Genomic DNA, 20969 nt, shown 5'->3' on the forward strand with positions numbered 1-20969 from the left:
TTCTCCCTTGATGAAATCCTCCCTGAAATAATTGAAATCTTGCAGAAAAATTTTCAAAATCTCCCTCGAGGACTATTCTTGGGGTTGGCAGGTCTGCCCTCCAAGTGGTCTAACTCATGTGAATAAAACATTGGGTCAGAAATGATGCCAGTACACACGAGTTTACCAGATTTGTACAAATTTGCGTACCTTTAAAGCAGTGATACTCGTTCTGCAAATTACATCAACGCTGCAGATATAAAACATGCTTTGCACAGTATGTCATTTTTATTAAACTTTTAACTTTAAAAGTGCGTGTTGCAATGTAATTTGTGCTGCTAGTAGCAGTCTCACAGTGCTTGATGCACAAACATTAAAATAGCTGGATACTTCGGTTCGACATGAATGGCTATTTAACTAAATTTGATTGGTTCATTGGGCCCTGAAACAAGCATTTATGATAGTTTTAACCTTACTTTCATCATGGAAGTTTTACAGATGTATATTTCAGATGAGGGCCACACAGGAAAACAAAATGACTGAATCACAATGGGGTTTGTCTTCAGACGACATTTTCACAGCAAATACTGGGTAGTATTAGCTATGATGACAATGAATTTCATGTATATCAGTCTGTTGGATATTGGAAAAATGTCACTGGAAATACCAGTATGTGATTTTGATATAGAGTGCGAACCCAATGTACGTGTTGGATGGACAGGATGCCCATTAAACCTAACCTACTATGCAGCATTATTTTGAATCTACCAATCCTAAATACAGGCAATTTAAAAAGTTCAGTGCAATTTTAGTTTCTTTTCTCCAGGCATTCAGCACTAAGAAATTTTGTGCTAATTTATGTTGAGTGTTCAGATAAACCGAATAAATAAGGATTTAACAAATTAAAAAGAGCATATTCAAGATATCCATGTCTGAACAAGCAGACTATTGGATTGTTGGACTTAAAAACTCGAAACCTTAATACAGCATTATGGAAGAGAATAATCTGGCATAAGAGGCAGAAAAGCACTGATTCAAGGTAGTGAAACTTTGGTAGAGTTCATGTTAGTGAAAACTTTTCTTTTTGGAACTGAGATATCCAAGAGAATACCAGTGAGATGTTGAAAATTGCACAACCATAAAGAACAGTTAATGTGTTCAAGCTAGATATACATTTGCCTTTTCAGACAGCAGACAAAATGAGTTCTCAGCACAGAATAATATTCGTACACAGAGGAGGAGGATCATATTAAATTCAGAAACAATCAACAGATTAATGCTGATAGGATTCATCAGAGAATCCCCATACAACATAATTATGTGTGTATAAATCCCTAGTTGGCAGAACCACTATGGCAACAAAAGAATGAGGGCACTAACTTTCATATCATGCTCATGTATTACCAAATGAAGTACATGCTCTCTGTGTGCAAAAATTAAATGACGTTAAACCTAAGAGACTGACTGATCTGTGTAAACTCAAAGCAAGATGGATAAAATCTGACCTCTTTATGTTTGGTTATTTCTATGTGTATTTTGACAATGGTGATATTTTCTACAGACCTTTTGACAGTTAGTTCCAAGCCATCATTTGGTATTTGTGTTACGATTTGGATTACTATTATCTAGTACACAACATTTTGAAGCAGTGTCATTAACTAATGATGAAATTGATGAAAAAAGATGATGTCATTCTGATATGTTGATTCTTTACTACACTCTTAATCTGTTTGTCCTGGTTCTTTAGTTTTACTGGTACCAATACTTTTAATAAAATTGTAACTTCTCTTTTCTTGCAATCTCAATATTTGTGATCATGTATTATTGTCAACAGGTAAAATGTGCTTAGTTGTGTTGTTAAATCTAAAACTGTTAATTAACAAGGGACTAAGTGGGTCACCTTCATGTGTGCAGAAATTATTGCCATATTACAGAGTGTTAGAAACAATAGATTAGTTGTTCAAGATGTAATTTGCAATGTTGTAAAACAAGCACTCGTATTGTCACCTCATATTCCATTTAAATAATAGTATCATTGTTTCTTTGTATTCATATCAGTATTTTCCCAGTGGTATTAATCTCCTGATCCGATGTTGTTCGTTTCTTATGCAATTTTTTCATGTCAAGAATTCTCACAGTATCATTAAAAAACAATGTAATCTGCACCAAAATGTTTGAGAAGAAATTCATTTTTTAACCACAAAATCACTGAAGCTATGAGTTCTGGCATGAAAGTCTTACATTAAATAACATTTAAAGTCAACATTATAGTAATTTAGGATGCAACTGTACTAATTTCACCTTTGGTATAATCAAATCATGAATATGATGGAGGAACATGGCTCCAAAATAAACACATCAGTTTTAGAACCTTTTCATTGACTATGAATCATGTATATAATCCGAGTCCAACTAAATTACTGATAAACTCATACAGCTGTGGCAAAAATAATTTACTAGTACCATTGCTGCCGTTGTGACTGTTGATTAGTTGGTTGATTTAGTTTGGCTTGGTTTGTTTTTTGTTTTAATGCCATGTTTCAACACGGCAGCCAATATATTAGGTGGAGGAAGAACCCCTGAAAGATCACCAACCCAAATTGGTTGATCTGTGACAAAACCTCACTCTGTAAGATCTGCAAGTGATCTGTAAAAGCAAGCACCTTAGTACACATGGGTACATGGAGCCTCTGTTGTTTTAATGTTTATCTCTAACAGCCAAAGTTACTTAGACACAAGACCTCAGGTTTCGGTAGATCATTATGGCCTTTGATCCATTGTCAGATCAAGAGAATCTATATATGGCAGCCATTTTTACTGCTGAAGAAAATCCAAGTACTTTTGAGACACCAAACACCACTTATGTAGAACCACTGACCTTCCACAAGTAACTGGCAACATTCTCATTTACACACTGGAGGCAAGTAATCACATAACAAGCATCTTGTACCACTCTGCCATGGAAGTCTCTCAGATCTGTATCACAAGCAAGACAAGCATCTTATACCACTCTGCCATGAAAGCCCCTCAAACCATAGCTGTATGTCTCATATGAAAGACTAGACGTGGGAGATAGAACCTATGACAACTGGATTGAAAGTGCAGAATGCTACTGCTAGGCCATCAGTGATGATGATGATGCTGTTGACAATACATTTAACTGCAATGATATTGATTTTACAAGTACTCTGGGGAAAAATAATCCCTTGACTTTCATCCATTTTTAAAAATCTAATTTATGATATAAAAAATTTTAACTTGCTATATTTCTTTTTTTTAAAACTTCGTCTTGCAACAAGGCATCAAAATAAAGATGATGGTAACTGAATTGTATGTTCTTACAAGAAATGAACAGAGGTCTCGCTAGGATTTTAAAACTAGGAGTCCAGGACTCCCATTTTGATAAAATAGGAGTCCCACCATCAAAAGTTGCAATTCCTTCTTTCCTACTGAATCAACACAGACATGAGTGCATCTATTTTTAGATGGGGAGGTTTTCGTAATGTAATCACACAATATATTATAGCTTCATTACAACAGTCCATTGACAGGATCACAAAATTATGGTTTATTTATTTGTATATGTACTTGTAGTAATTTTAGGCAAATAAATAGTATCTGATTTGCTGTTTTTTCCCATATTTTCGCAAATACGTGTCGAGTCAGAAAACATCTTAGACCATAAAGCACATCTCGCAAATTCCACAACATAGTATTGTCCCATACGTTTCTGACCTACATAATTTGCATTTTAAAGTTAAATCTTTAATAAAATAATACCTAGGCTTTGGTTTCAATGTTCGGTATATTTTTTCTGAATATATTTGCCTGATGATTTAAGAACAATCTAATAAACTGGTACATCCCAGGCTTAGCGAAGTCCGCCATTATTTCCTGTTAGGCCTACTGGTTCACTTACAGTTTCAAACTAATTTTATGATGAAATAATGTATAAGAGGAAGTTAATAGATATCCAGATCTCCGATTCTGATCTTAAAATACAAGTTTGTATGTTTTATCATCAAAGGATATCATGCAGGAAATTGATAGTTGCTACCTTATTCGGAAAAGGGTTAATGGTCAATCAGCTATCAAAACATAATGCTTGTGAATGGGCAAGAATTTGTTTGTCAATGTAATTGATATAAAAACTAGGCCTAGCTACTGGTGCCTTGATGAATACATTTTGTTACAACACTAGACCTAACCGGGCTAAGGGGAGGGGAATTTTAAAAAAATATGGTATGGTCAGTCAATGTACCTCTTAAATAATCACTGGGTGAAGTCGTTTTCGCTTTCCTAACAGAAGGCGAAGTTTACATTTTTAGGCGCCTTGTCACCCACTTACGAATGTCATTGTGTCTAAGTCTCAACATTTCTTGATTCTGAGGTTATGTGCACTGCTTATTCCGCTACATTCGGAATTGAACATAATAACAAAAGCTAAAGTTGTTTATTTGATGTACTTTTATAAATGACCACATGTACATCTCTGGGTCTTTCTGCCTCTGACTTCAATCACTGTAAATATCAATACATTTACCACCCGGCCGCCTGTCAAAGCCTTTGAACTTGCCACCCAGCTATTGCATCATGTTCTTTTTTATGTGCTCTTATAAAATAGCAACATGTATGTACATCAAGGGGTCTTTCAGTCACTGAATTCTGTCATTGTAAATATCAGCACAGCTAATTGATCTACACATTTTCCCACAAAGCAGGTGGCTGAAGCAGGACTGGCAAGTCTTTGAATTTTGCCGCACACATATTACATGCAGATGGAGAACTCCCGCCTCAGTGATTTTCTGCGTCCCAGATCAAAAATTGGCGTCCAAATGCGCATAATTAAGTGTTTCCAAGATCTCTGAATGAAGTAATGTAAAAGCATGCAGAAAATATGCGACATCACTTCCACAGGCATTAATGGTTTTTTTTGTGACAAATCATATTATATCAAAACATTTATTGAGAAAAAAAATAACAAGAAATCGTAGCATCAGACCACACATTTAAAGCAATACAAGATTTAACTATTATTCAGATCAAGAGCAGCTTGCCTGAGAACAAATAAAAATAGCAAAACATAGTGATCACATTGTAAGCATACAGTTTAGTAAGGATACAAATTCATGATTTCTTTATTAGAATAGAATTCCCTATTATAGAATCTCTATTCATGGACATTAAATAAATAGGTATTAAGGGTCTGATCAATGACATCTACAATAAATTAGTGGTATTAATGGTCTGATCAATGACATCTACAAATAATAAACCATCAAGAAATTTTTTAATTTCAGTATCAGAGACATACATGGCTGACAGACAAACAAACAAAAGGAGAAAAGTTGTTGTTGTTGTAGGGTTTAACACCATTTTTCAGCACAGGATAGGCTATACATGGCGGCAGGTCCAACTGCAAACAACATAGACCCTGATCTATCATCACATAATGCACTGGCATATCAGTGTCTGTGTTGCTTGTTTTTCAGGATACTCCTAACAAACTGCATAGACCCTGATCTGCCATCACATAATGCACTGGCATATCAGTGTCTGTGTTGCTTGTTTTTCAGGATACTCCTAACAAGCTGCATAGACCCTGATCTGCCATCACACAGTGAACTGGCGTATCAGTGTCTGTGTTACTTGTTTTTCAGGATACTCCTAACAAGCTTCATAGACCCAGATCTGACGGAATTATAAGACCAATGATCTGAATGTTTAATTTGGACTCCACTTAACAAGTTTATACGGTACCTTAAGTGCCTCTGAATGACATGTCTGCTTGTCATATCCCTCTAATGTACAAGATAGTCACTTGAAGATTTTAGCCTCAAATACAACCAAACAATCCATATCTGACTAACATACACAAACAGTATAGAGAAAGTTAACCTGAAGCTTTCGTCCTCACACTAAGGACTTCATCAGCAGACTGATTTAATCTCTGCTGACTGTTCACATTGCTTGATGGAATGGTGAGCAATGTTATCAGATTTTCCCAAATTGTTTGTGTACATTGGTTGACAAGTTAAAAACATTGTCAAATTTGAGTAATATTAATACACAGTTAAGCTTTCACCAAAACAACCAATCAAGTATATGTGAAACATTATGTTATATTTAGAGTACAACAAAGATAATAAACAATTCATGGGACCAGGAAAACTATTGTTCTCCAGATTTTGTTTTAAATGGATGTTGATATTTTCTCATTCTCTAGATTATGTTTTAAATGGATGTTGATATTTTCTTGTTTACCAGATTTTGTTATAAATGGGTGTTGATATTTTCTTGTTCTCCAGATTTTGTTATAAATGGGTGTTGATATTTTCTTGTTATCCAGATTTTGTTAAAAATGGGTGTTGATATTTTCTTATTCTCCAGATTTTGTTATAATCGGGTGTTGATATGTTCTTGTTATCCAGATTTTGTTAAAAATGGGTGTTGATATTTTCTTATTCTCCAGATTTTTTGTTATAAATGGGTGTTGATATTTTCTTATTCTCCAGATTTTGTTATAAATGGGTGTTAATATTTTCTTATTCTCCAGATTTTGTTATAAATGGGTGTTGATATTTTCTTATTCTCCAGATTTTTTGTTATAAATGGGTGTTGATATTTTCTTGTTCTCCAGATTTTGTTAATAATGGGTGTTGATATTTTCTTGAAATAGCACTCAGAAACTCATATCTACTTAAAAGATAAGATATTTCAACTACTTAATGAACTTTTCTCAAGCAAAATGACTGTGCAATTTCAAAATCTCAATGAAACTGTCAAATTTGTTTAAATTCTCAAACTTCATAACCTGTGAAACAAACAAAATCTGCTATAAGCATACATTTAACAAATGCAACATAAAGAAAAGTTCATACAAATATAGTGAGGACATAAGGATGAGACATGATTCTGTGCCATATCAAGTCTTTCTGCAAACGTAGCACAATACATTTGTGTTTACGTCTTACTCCTTTTTTTTTACACACTCCACAATTCTAAAATCTGTGGCATAGATAGAATAAAAAATATCTTTGAGCTTGTAAAATTTCAGTCCACTGCATCTAATAATATCCATGCGTGGACTAAAATGAGGCCTCATCGTTTTGCTTTGATGCATGTACTTTTGAAATATTAGTATAAAACTTAGATTCCTTAAAAGAAACACAACTTTGTATCACTTAAACATGATTTAGTTAGTTACCTATAATTAGTATTGAATCAGACATGTGAAAATGGTCAATGGTTCCAGTGTTAGTGTGCAGTTTGTAGATTTTTTAGTATTCCGTATGGACATGCAGATTGTACAGCATAATAAATAATATTAAAAAATGTAAGATTGAATGGTTATGTAAAGAAAATCAAAGATGACACAGAAGGTTGTCAGGCTCTTGTTAGATGCAAACTTGCATCAGAGAATGGTTAATGTGAATTAATATATATTCTCCATTTTTTATGGTGTATAAATCTTGAAAGTAAAAACCCAGTCAACAAGGGTTCTTTTTGGGAAACAGTAGAACACCATCCCCAAACAGTAGGACCCCATCCCCAAACAAAAGGACTCCATCTCAAAACAATATGGCCCCATCCTCAAAAAATATGAACCCATCCCCAAACAAGAGGACTTCTTCTCAAAACAATATGGCCTTATCCTAAACAAATATAAATCCATCTCCAAACAAGAGGACTCCATCCTGCAATATGACCGCATCCTCAAACAATATGAACCTATCCTCAAACAATATGAACCTATCCTTGAACAATATTATCCCATCCCGAAACAATAGGACCCCATCCCTAAAGAATAAAACCCCATCCCCAAACAATATGACTCCATCTCTAAAGAATAAAACCCCATCCTCAAACAATGATTCCATCCTCAAACAATATGACTCCATCCCTAAAGAACAAAGCCCCATCCCCAAACAATATGACCCCATCCCTAAACAATATGACCCCATCCTCAAACAATATGACTCCATCTCTAAAGAATAAAACCCCATCCTCAAACAATATGACCCCATCCCCAAACACAAGAACCCCATCTGCAAACAGTAGGACCTATCACCAAACAATAGGATGCCATCCTCAAAACAATATTTCCAAATCATGCACCATCCCCAAACAACTAATAATTACCAATGAAAATAATTTTTTGCCAAACCCCAAAAATTTATACCCATTAAAATAAATGAATTGACAGTATACATTGATCAAACCAAGACACGGCTTAAGAAGTAAGCATATTGAAGTAACTCATGCTTTTTCTTCCAGCTGATTTACTACAGGTTGCGGGCTGCAAGTGTGTTAATGAGCAGAAATGGGACATGTAAATTGTCAGGGTTTGGCTTCCCTAATGATATTACAGAACGGAATATGTATGAACAGGTTGGTACATTTGATCTGAAGGAAGTAAATCACAAATTTGTAAGTTTAAGAGTTCAGTTTTGAGGGGTTTCATTGTATATATTAGGCTTCTTTAAACACATTAACCACGGGAGCTTTTTGTCATTTTCGCCTGAAAATCGAGTAGGAAACGCATTTTGAAAGCTATTTCTCAATAGACTCAAAAACACCAAATCCCCGGTCATCTTTCAATAACATACTGCCTAGTTGTGTTAGAAACATCATTTTTCATGGCTATTTGACTCACTCATGAGCAGAAGGGTAAGTTTTTTTTTTGGTAAACGGAGCCATTATTTGTATGGAGACCACTCTTTATTCCAAATGCCCATCTTATCCTACTTTTTGCAAAGGCTCATCTGTCTGTTTGCAGTTCATACCAGATTGACTTAGATCTGAGACTAAAAAGTCTAAAATTCAGACACAAAATCGGATTCCAACCACGGGCAAATTTTGGGTTTTAAAAAAGTCTGGTAAAAAAAATGAGGTTTTTTAATCAGTATTTTGTAGTGCAACTAGATATTCCAGATTATTTGGTATCATTGTAGAGCTACATCTGTCTACCTTTCTATAATACCACCCACTTTAGTGTATCATGCATGACCATGACGCTACAGAGCTCGGCAGTAGGCTACTACCTCCTGCCCCGTTAAGTCGTCACTAGGAGTTAATGTGTTAAACACCTGTATTTGCCAGAGATGACCGCCAGGTCAAAGATTTTGATGAGCAAATGTTAGAAGTAACCCATCATTAGTCAAAGCATATCTCAAATATCAGTATTTCACCTTGTTTTTGATTTTTTTTATATATCCATTATACTGTCAAATAAACACCTGAACAAAGTTCAGTTCAAAGGTCAATATGTCTTGTTCATAAATATTTTCATGGTCTGACAATCAATAAAGGTTTCACAAACCAAGCTTCATTCAAAGGTGTCTGGTTGTTGTTTGTACAGTTTCTTTGTCACACAGAACTAAGAGGTGTCACTGATTGTGCTTGTTACAGCTCACCTGTCTGAAGACTATACCAGTCACAGTTAAGCTCATCAAATTAGGGTTTCAAAATTGTTACAAAATCCTATTGTGAATGAGATTGCAAAGATCGACTTCCCAACAAGGTATTTGTCTGTTATTCTGAAAATTAAATACCCTTAGCCTGTGTTTGCAGACAAGAGATTTGTAATACACTTGCTTGAGGCAACATGTTGATGGATTTTTGACATTGCTGGAAATTGAGTACCATGTGACCTGAGTACCTGAGAAAATCATTGCAGAGGGTCCCAAATGGGGTAATGCACCTCTGCTACTTTCATGTTTTGTAACTGAAATTTCTTTGCATGTCGTAGTTATAAACACTATGCACTATCCAAAGCAGACAGCTGATAAAATTGCTGCTCCCAAGTCATCAAGAAAATGAGCCTGAACTATATTACACTAACTTTAGCAGTTCTTTAAATAGGGAAAATGAATTTTGTCAGATAAGACAATTCAATCTTCTGAAAGTGCAGTGATTGATTTATAAAATACATTAAAAGTGAATAAAGTTATTGAAGTGCAGGAAGTGAAAATCTAAAGTCGTTTCAAAAGTGTGCTTCAGAGGTTAAGCCAAGCTATATACTACATAATCCAAATCACACCCATCAGTCATACACCAAAACAAAAGAAATTCAAAGGGTTTTTTAACAATAACATGTGCAAGATCTGTTTTAAATGATCAGGATAGCTAGTGAGAAAAACCAGTGAAATTCTTATTCTTTAAAAATTAAACAATATGCAAAGTCGAAACTGTAGTGTAACCAAATCACTTTGCATGTGGTAGTCATAGAAACTATGCTCTATCTAAAGCAGACAACTGATAAAATGGCAGCCCCCATGTGCTCAAAAAGTGAACCTGGACTAGTCCAAAGTACTCTAACTTTAGCAGTTATTAAAATAGAAAAAATATACAGCTGAACCAGATCACTGCTTCTGCCTTCTTAACTTGCAGTTGATTGCGGTGTATGACAGTATATTATGAATGCAACAAGTCGCACATTTTTAAGAAAATGGATTGCCTTGAAAGTTGGTAATTGTCACAGATTATTATCACACAACTACAAAATGATGTTTTTAAACAATACCTTTACTCAAACAGGTTGTGAAGTTCAATGTTGGAATACTAGTTGATTTTATAAATGGCATACAGGAATTTGGAACTTTCTTGGTCATGTAAAAAATAAATCTTAAGTTCACATTTCAAGAAGTTATTGATTCATTATTTTGCTGACAGTAACTTTTCTTCATTTTGTGAACATAATTTATAATTATTACATTTATTCATACTTTATTCAGAAAAATAACAACATTTAATGGAAATGCTTTCAATTTTCAGGCAACGACCCCAGTTCGCTGGATGGCACCAGAATCTCTCTCTCATCATATCTATTCCTCCAAGACTGATGTCTGGGTCTTTGGGGTGCTCCTTTGGGAAATTGTTCATTTTGGTAAGCCATTGTTGAACGAATCCACAGAGTATGACATCTAAATACAGTTGTCTTTAGTGCACATACTATTTTTATAAATTATGTACATTTACACTGGTGTTTGCAATACCAGCAAGATTACTTGGCATATTCATTGCTCTTAAAAACTGTCCAGTTCAACTACATAGTAAACTCATCCACATTAACTAGCTCACTTCTAGGCTTCATAAACTGCCAGGTTGCCATATAAAGAAAGAATCTGTTTGCTAATTTTTGTATTATTACCTCCCCTGATTGGTTAATTAAAAGTTGACTAATAAGATTCATTCAGATCTTGCATATTAAAGATGTAATTCCATTTTGTAATTTTAGGTTTACCTCCCTACCCTGACATGGGTCTAAATGAGGTGGCAGAACGGGTGCAGGCAGGCTATAGAATGTCACACCCCTTACACTGCAGCGAAGAATTGTGAGTACAAGACATGTCAGTGTCCAAAACCTATGTCACTGTCTGTTGGAAAATCATTGGTCTTTTGCAGTTGTTTGTTTGCTCATCCAGTTGCATTACTCTATAAAAGTATTAAAGAAATAAGAGCAGCTCAAACAAGAAAACCAAGTGATATAAATTTAAGCTATTTTGGTGTTTATGGTGCACACCATAATTTAGTTTCTTTGGTGCATAGGCAAGACATAATGTCCTTCATTCAGACAGTGACACAGTTGCCGTTTTCAGCTTCAGTTAACGTTTTAGTTAACATTTTTCAGTTTGATCTTTATGCCCATGATCTCTGAAGAATATCTTTCATATATGGACCATATAATCAGTAAGCATTGGTCTTAATCATACTCACACACACCCTCCTAGAACTCCTCCAGACAAGTTCAGGGTCTTTTGAAAATCTTGATTAAGTTACATTTAAAGTTTTTCTCTATTGTCACAAGTCCCAAACCCTTAAATAATTACTGTCATACATGTACAATAGAATAAAAAAGCAATATCCTTTTAGATCAGTGTACCCCCACCTGCCCTTTATCACTAAGACTTGATCAAGGTCATTTGAATTTGTGATGGGGTGGGGTGGTGGGGTTAAAGTGTTTCTGTATGGTCATAATTTCCAAACCCTAAGAGAGAGAGATATACTTCTTCTGCAGAATCAGAAAGCTCTGCCCTTTCATATCCATGGACCCCTACTCATGTGACCTTCAGGCAAGATCAAGGTAATTTGAAAATCTAGGTCAAGCTTTCAGTTATTGTGTTTCTCAATGGTCATAAGTCACAAGTCCTGTTTAGGATAACTGTTGTACATGGACTGTACAGAAGGAGCCATGCCCTTTCATATTTTTTAATTCCTGTCCTCTCTTCCCACCCTGTGACCCAAAGGCAAGGTCATTTTCATTTTAAAATGTTGGTTAAATTTTTGGGGCAAGTTTATCTCTCTGGCCTCTAGTCTTGAACCTTGGAAGAGATAGTTATCATACATGGACTGAAGTATCAGGGTGCATTGTCCTCTCATTTCTATATACATTAACTATCTATATACATTAACATATTTCCTTTGACCCTGATGCAAGGTCATAGTAATTTGAAAGTGTAAAGTGAGACATTATTCCTTGGAATTTTCTTAGAACATTATATATAATAAACTCAAAGCAAATACTTAACTTGACACATGTCAATCATCTTGATAAACATGTCCTTCGCCTTAAAATCCCATGACTGATTTGAGCTATATTGTGCCTCTGTAAGGGATTTTATGGAAAAGCCGTGTAACACCAACAACAGTACATTGTGTTGGCCAGATTTCTTTTCTGAGTGACTCTGATTTCAATTTTTTTGGTGTAAATATTTTCAGTTGGCCAAGATAGAGTGCTGCTGATAAAAATCCCAACCCTTTCTAGGTTACCCTGTCCTAGCTTGTTTACATTTTATGTAATCATTTGCTTTAAACCACATTTCTTGAAATATTTGAGTCTTAAATGGTTTGCAAAGCTCAAATATTTGCTTGAATTTAAAGGAAGAACTTCAAAAGAACATGGCCCATCTAACCTTCATTGAAAGCTTCTTAGTAAGACTGCATAGAGAGATGCTGGTTGATGTAGATAAATAAACTTTGTTGGGTATGCATATTTAAATGATCCAATTAGATTTTCATCACATTGTAGAAATGTCTCCTTATCTTTATAATGTTTTGAACTTGTTTAATTTAATGATATTTTTTTTGTGAAAAACTTCTTTAACACATTGGCATTAACACCACTGAACAGAGTTAACTCAAACTTATTTAGTACGTTTTTATTTTATTTTAATTTTGAACTCTTTGGACATAAGAATTTCATGCCACTGAAGTAATTTTTCCATTTTGCTACAAATATTTGAACTCATTGGACTTGGGTTTTTGGGCTACAGTGGGCATTGGGGTCATCTGCATTTAAAAATATAAAATTTAGTTTAGTTTTGTTTTGTTTTGCAAATCTGATGTCCAGAGTAGGTCTAACAAGTTTGTGCAAACATGACGTTCAAGGTTATGAATTGTAAGCTATATTATGCAACTAGAAGAATGTACTGTCTGAGGAAATGTGGAGGTGATCATCTGCGGAATACCAATCTAATAGATCCCAAATATACCATTAAGATCATACTGAGTCTCTACACGAGTGCATCAGCACCTATACCAAAAACAGTCAGTTGAAAAAATATCACTAACAAATGCATTCTCCATTAGTGAACCCCAGAGGTAATGCATCTACTACTTCCTAGCCTATTATTCCCCATACAGAAGATAACTGACTACCTCTAACAGTGCAACCCTTAATGGCAAAATAGTGAGAGATAATGAGATCAGTCTGCATCCATGATATACAGATTGCCCAGATTTTGAGCTGTCAAGATCATATATGTATCTTACAAAAAACTAGCTAGGCTGACATTTACTTGCACTCAGCAGATCTGACAAGTATGAATGGCCTTTAAAAAGGTCGGAACAACTCACATGTACTGAATTGTAGGATAATTTGCATTAAAAATGAAAAAATAAAAAAAATTTAAAAGTACTTATACCAATGTAAAATATATTTCAGATCAAGATGTCATTGTACCAAACATAACATTGTGTTTACTCATCGGCTACCAATGCTGCACTTATGTAGGTGAGACCTAAAGGGAATTTAAAGTTAAATGAATGCCACAGGGACATCCACAAAAAAACAGGATAACCACTTTTCAGAAATAACAATATTCAATATCAGATAATAGAAATTATTTTATTTGGCTCAAATTTTGTTATATAAATAGAGGATATTTTTGAATACAGCAATAGCACATGATACTATTCACATAGTGATTAAGATCTATTTTTAAATGGGAATAATTCCATTTGTTTTTAATTGACTGCGTTTTCTACTATTTGATTTGATGTACATGGTCATGTGATACAGATCAGGAATTTTTTACACATCGATAAATTCTGCTGACTACTTTTGGTTTCCAGGTCATTTGATATTAAGTTTTATCAATATCAACACCTTACACCCTAATAATAACAAGAACAAGCCCCCATCCACCCACTCCTGTGACTTTTTATCAAAATGTACAAACTCCAGATTAAAATCGATAATTAGAAGTTAAAACACTGTAATTGCACAGACCTTCCTGCATTCCAAAACTCGCCCCTTTTGCTGAAGAAGGCATATAGCAGGCTTTAGAAGCCAGTCTTTGGAAATTATTGCATTTCTCCTTGACAACATGTTGCAGCAGCTGTCATTAAAAGTCAGGGTCATTTGTCAAGCACAGGATCACACTAAAAATGGACATGATTTTGCTTTTGAAAGATCGAATGTGTAGAAAGTAACAACAATGGATGCTATTACAACATGTGCCATACGCAAGTGTAATTCTAGAAAAGAAAGGAATAGCCTGGTTTAAACAGCATCAGCCCTTTTTTATATATTAAAATAATGATCATAACGTTATATCAGTGGTATGACCTGCTATGGCACTCTACCATATATTACTGTATAAAGAATCTACAACATTTGTCTAGTGAAGATCAGCCTAGGTATTGTTTCACAGTTAAGAGGCTAATGAAAGAAAACTTAAATCTATATAAAAGTGAATGTTTTGTTGATGAAATCTGCTAATCTGATGACAGAAGGGAAGTAAATTGGAATTATAATGATTAAATGATCATGGTTGGGTATTTATTGATTTGTAAATTTTACCTAATCACTCACAAAGTAAATAAAGCCCAAAGGACTTAATGTTAACTTTGTGAGTAATTAGGTAAAATTTACACATTGATAAATACCCAACCATGATCATTTAATCCTAGAGTAAAGTCATTTTATGTTACATTATGCAACTAGACTATCACTTTTCTCCATCTTTGACTTTTTTTGCTTGACAAATAATGTATAACCTCAAAATCAATCTTGAAGTGGGTTGTTGTTTTGCTTTACCATTAAGAGACTTTCCAGTAAAGTGCAGGAGTGGTAAGGTTATACAAACCTTTAAAGGGAGGTTTTGGTGACAGGTAAAATATGTCAGAGCAAACACTGGAAGAAGAGCCACACAGTTTTCAGACTGGAGTGTTGGTTCTTTATGGGTAGAACCATTAGGGAGGGTTGGATCATAGTTATACAAATAATCAGGAAAAATGGCATTACATAGAAATTTTTCAATTTGTTGCTTGTTATCTACAGCTACAATGTGATGTCCTTATGTTGGCATGAGAACATGGAAAATCGTCCAGGTTTTGGAGATATTCTTCAGAATTTGTCTCATCTGGCAGAAAATGCAGACGTCCATATCAACCTGGAAAACCTTCCAGAGAGTCTCAAAACTGCAGACATGGCTGATAACTCTGAAGATGCTGTATGAAGCAAGACCTAACTCAAACATTTTCATCACCTGTTTACAGTACTTCTAATGTTTGGTGTTCATAATGTTTGCAATCATGTCCTCAAAAAGTGGTATTTACCTGTTGTGATTTTTCATATGGATTATGACATTTTTATTCCCTCATTGCAGTAATAGAAGGGGCCTATCCTTTTTCTCTTTTTTCTTTTCTTACATCTGCACATTCCATATATTGAGACCACCATATGTCTGTCCTGAATCCATTTTGGCATCATAAACTGAAAGCAAACAAATTTTACACACTTTATTATGGTCATATCAGATATACTCATCGAAAAGCTGGATCCAACCTCAAAACAACATAGACCCTGATCAACCATTGCATAATACACTGGCAGAGCAGGGTCTTTGTTGTCTGTTCTTTAGGTTACTCTAATGCAAACTGCATAGACCAATATCTGGTTGCACATTATGCAGTGGCAGATCTGGGTCTATGCAGTTTGCATTAGGGGATCCAACTTATATGCAAGTGTATCTGTTATGTAGATGACATGGTTAGATTCTCATGCCATCACTTTAATTTTTCAATATTTTACAAATTTTTGAATTTTTGGGTCTTTTTGACAAAGACTGTTTAAGCATAATAAAGCTAAAACTACTTGAAGTAGAAAAATTAAATTTTAAAGTTACAAAATTTCTGTGATGGTCTGAAAATTAAATCAGATAGTCTTCATATAAATATACATTTATATTAAAACATTTTGGGGGTCAAGGCCAAATAAAATGGATTGGACATACAGCTCAGACATTTTTCATTTACTTGATCTTTCTAGTATATTGTAGTGTCAACGAATGATGATTTCATTGCAAAAAGTTCTTATTACATTATACTAGTACAAAACAAAACAAATGGACAGCCAGCATAATTTATTCTGTTGCTTCCAGGCTTATATTAGTCTCTTACACAAATCAAAATATATATTATTTGTGAGAAAAAAAATCAGGTGTTATATATATATATATAAGTTCATCTGGAGACAAGATAGATCTTGATCTGCTATTACTAATTGTACTGGCAGAAAAAAATCTGTGTTTTTTGTTGCACTGATTACTCCTGACAAACATTATAAACCAAAATCTGACAGTGCAGTGTGCAATGGCAGATCTGGGTCTGTGTAGTTTGGACTTGACTTCTAAATGGATTCAACTTTCAAGCAAGTATATATGATGTACAACCACTTCATTTTAACTAAAATATTTTGATTATATACAGTGTGACCCCTCTACAGCATGCTCCATTACAATGCTAATTCCGATTTAACATGATCATAGCATAGCTTCCAAAATTTACCATCTGGGGGATGAGATCACATATGAATTCTAATACAAGATGATCATGACATGACTCCTGAAATTTCATATACATTTAATTTTTTTGTAGGAATTTTTTTTTCTTTCCATTAAAGCATGAAAAATAACATGTAAAAATTTCATTCATGGATTGCACTGGGCTTTGCCAATGTCATGAATTGTGATCTTCTTCCTCATATTGGTGACAAAGTGTACCATCTGCATTGATGGCTGTTTAAACTTGTACATCCAGTCTTGGGTTTGGAGTGGAGAAATTCAAAAGGCAACATGTCAGGAAGCTGCAGACTTTGATATAAAATGCAATGAAATCTATCTGTTGTTACATAAACAAATCCTTTGTTTATCTTGACACCCATCTTAACAGTGCATTGTTTTATCATTATCTGATTATGCTGACATGCCTGACTACTGTATGCCACGAATCACTGAAATTGTCATGCTACTGGACTTGCTACAATTGACATCTGGCCTGAGTACTGTATGCCATGATACACTCAAATAGTCATGCTACTGGACTTGCTATAATTGACATCTGGCCTGAGTACTGTATGCCATGATACACTAAAATAGTCATGCTACTGGACTTGCTACAATTGACATCTGGCCTGAGTACTGTATGCGATACACTCAAATTGTCATGCTGCTGGACTTGCTACAATTGACCAACCTGAAGGCAGGAATAGGAGTGGCTGCATTTGACCAAGTGACGGCTAATTCTTTTTTTAAAAATGTACCAAGAAAACGTTTTGATTAAACTGCAACGAAAACTGATTACCCTTGAAGCACTCATCATTCTGTATAAATACTAAGCAATGAAATAAGTCTCAATCAATGTTCTAGGATTATTTGATGTTGCCATCACAGTAACAAATTGGCATTTGTTTGGTCTTCCAAAGCTGCCCTTTAGTGTGACTTCAATAACACATGCACCCATCATCAAGAAAGTCAGTGCCAAACTGAAATAAAAGCAATTGAATCTGATGGATGTTTTCCAAAGTGACTGGAACACGTTTATTGCACCATGAAAGTTTACTTTGTGCAGGAATATAGTTTATGCTTAAGATCGCTACTAGTGGTAAAATTAAGCACAAATTAAATTTCCATTCTCTTGAAGCCATAGGTGTCTGGCCATCTGTGGGGCATCTTGCAAAGATGTTTGTTAAATATTTGAATTTGTTCATGTTTTCATTTTCCTGTGAATAGCCACATCCCCTGGGTAGCTTTGGCAAGATGATAGCTGTCTCCAGCTGACCAAAATTGAGGCCAGTTTAAGTACATGTATGTGTAGCACGTAAACAACAACATTCATGTGCTACTGGCGACAATATTGTTATGAATTGTTTAGTGTCATGTATTTGTTGACAATGGAATACAGATCAAATGAGGGCTAATATTTTTATATGTTATTTGTGTTTTCTAATGGAATGTGACTGATACATGAATTTCATAACATGTAACCTATACTCAAATTCTTGGATTTTTTTTATAGACATGTGCAGTATTTAACAGGGGCTCTGAGTGGTCAAAAGCACTCACTGTTATGGATCACTGCCATCACACCTCTGTCTGCATGGGTTTAAGTCTTTTGCTTGACCATTGTGGGTACATGAGAAAGCTTGCCAGTAGCTTCTCGTGGGTCGGTGGTTCTTTCCAGGGTTTTCCTGGGTTCTTCCTCCAACATTTATACTTGCTACCATGTATAGCCTATCATGTGCTGAAAAATGGCATTCAACCCTACAATAACAACAACAACAGTACTTAACACATTATGGATTGTACTATACAAATATAAGTTGTCAGTATACAAGTGTATTTCAGACTAGTTTTGTCATCTAATCAAAAGCACATATTTTTGCACCCACTTTTCTTACACACACACATACGCACATAAACCCTGGCCATTTTTGTGGTACATGCATCATTTTCTTCAGCTAACCGACTTGTTTGTTATATCATGGTTCGGTACATAATACAGGTTCTGTGGACCCTAACCATTGTGTTATAGTGTGATCATGCTGTATAATGTACATCAGGAGTTTTAAATAATCAGTTGTTATCTTTCTGCAGTTTGAACAAGTATATAAAAGTTTGGCATAAAATAGCTATTTGATACAACTATGACATTAAAATTTCTCAAAATTTCAATCCACAAATATAAGAAACACAAAAACAAACATACTCCAATCTAAGCTAAATCAGCAAAAGACAATGTAACTAAAATTCTCCATAGTTACAGTAGTAGTGTTTTATTGAACCAGATCCACAGCATTTATCTTTCAGCATTTGAAATTTTACACAAGCACTGCTCATTTCAAGTGTTTGTTATCTGATTGAATATTTTTGGCTCATTAGCAAAACTTATTTAAAAAATTTCAATAAATCCATTTTTGTTATCTTTTCTCTCTGCTAACTGCCAATAAAATGCAGGACAATCTATTTTCGGAACTGTTAAAAGCATCATCAGGGGCATTAAGATTATACACCGTGTTCATTATTATAAAGCATATTCAAACTGGACATGTGATGTGGGCAGGGTATATTGAATTAAAAGTTGATATATAAGTAAATCCCATGTTGCATATTATACTGCTCTAAAGGAGTTAAAGCCAACAAAATTGTTTTTATCACATGACCACTGTGTTGTTCACATATCCATATCATGAGTTTTGTTTTTCTGTATGTTCTCGCTTAGAAGTCAAGTCAAACTGCAAACAACAAAGATCATGATCTTCCATATTATAATGTGACTGCAGATCAGGGTCTGTGTTGTTTGTTCTACTGATTACTCTCTACAAACTGCACAGGCCCAGCTCTGCCAATGCATTATGTGACACTGGATCTGGGTCTCTGCAGTTTGCATTGGACTCGAGTTATAAGCATAGACGGTATATGTAGTATGTATAATAATACCTCATGACATCACCAATGATATTGTGACATCATATAAGGTAAAGGATTAATTGACATCACCAATGACATTGTGACATCATATAAGGTAAAGGATAAAATGACATCACCATTGATATTGTGACATCATATAAGGTAAAGGATAAAATGACATCACCATTGATATTGTGACATCATATAAGGTAAAAGATAAAATGACATCACCAATGATATTGTGACATCATATAAGGTAAAGGATTAATTGATATCACCAATGATATTGTGACATCATATAAGGTAAAGGATAAAATGACATCACCAATGATATTGTGACATCATATTAGGTAAAGGATAAAATGACATCACCAGTGATATTGTGACATCATATAAGGTAAAGGATTAAATGACATCACCAATGATATTGTGACATCATATAAGGTAAAGGATTAAATGACATCACCAATGATATTGTGACATCATATAAGGTAAAGGATTAAATGACATCACCAATTATATTGTGACATCATATAAGGTAAAGGATAAAATGACATCACCAATGATATTGTGACATCATATAAGGTAAAGGCATAAACAAGTCTTTCAAAGTAACTTTGCACACTATTCTTCATTTTTGTCAAAGAAAATAATAATTTTTCATCTTGAGATAAATTGTTATACTTGTGCTCAGAGTGATGGGAACAACAGTAGCTCAGTTAATAGAGCACTGAACATGTAATACAAGGGTTGCGGGTTCAATGTCCATTCCATCCAACCCTGATCAGCTGTGTTTGTGTGTCCTTGGGAAAGGCTCTTAGGTCCCATTTCCTCAGAATAATGTAGCCAATAACGTGTTAAAAATGCCTTTAAAACCAACAAATATAAAATCATTCTAAACGAAACTTGTGAGGGAATTTCAATCTTTGGTTAGAGAAAGGCGAACTCATTTGGCTCGCTTCATAAGCATGCACTCATGCAAGATTCTCCATACCTGCAAAATTAGTAATGTTAAGG

At 34.6% G+C, this 20969-nt stretch overlaps 1 protein-coding gene across 1 annotated transcript in view; it reads left to right on the forward strand.

Moving 5' to 3' along the window:
- Positions 1 to 15722, forward strand: part of LOC149794304 (fibroblast growth factor receptor 1-A-like) — a 54074-nt gene extending 38352 nt beyond the window's left edge. The window contains exons 11-14 of the mRNA XM_089968463.1: positions 8257 to 8370; positions 10756 to 10867; positions 11219 to 11315; positions 15545 to 15722. Coding sequence (XP_089824589.1) covers positions 8257 to 8370; positions 10756 to 10867; positions 11219 to 11315; positions 15545 to 15722 — 501 coding nt within the window. The remainder of the gene's footprint in view (positions 1 to 8256; positions 8371 to 10755; positions 10868 to 11218; positions 11316 to 15544) is intronic.
- Positions 15723 to 20969: the final 5247 nt, after the last annotated feature.

The sequence above is a fragment of the Sinohyriopsis cumingii genome, chromosome 8 (genome assembly GCF_028554795.1).
Source record: "Sinohyriopsis cumingii isolate HCF-2022 chromosome 8, ASM2855479v2, whole genome shotgun sequence".
NCBI classification, from domain to species: domain Eukaryota; kingdom Metazoa; phylum Mollusca; class Bivalvia; order Unionida; family Unionidae; genus Sinohyriopsis; species Sinohyriopsis cumingii.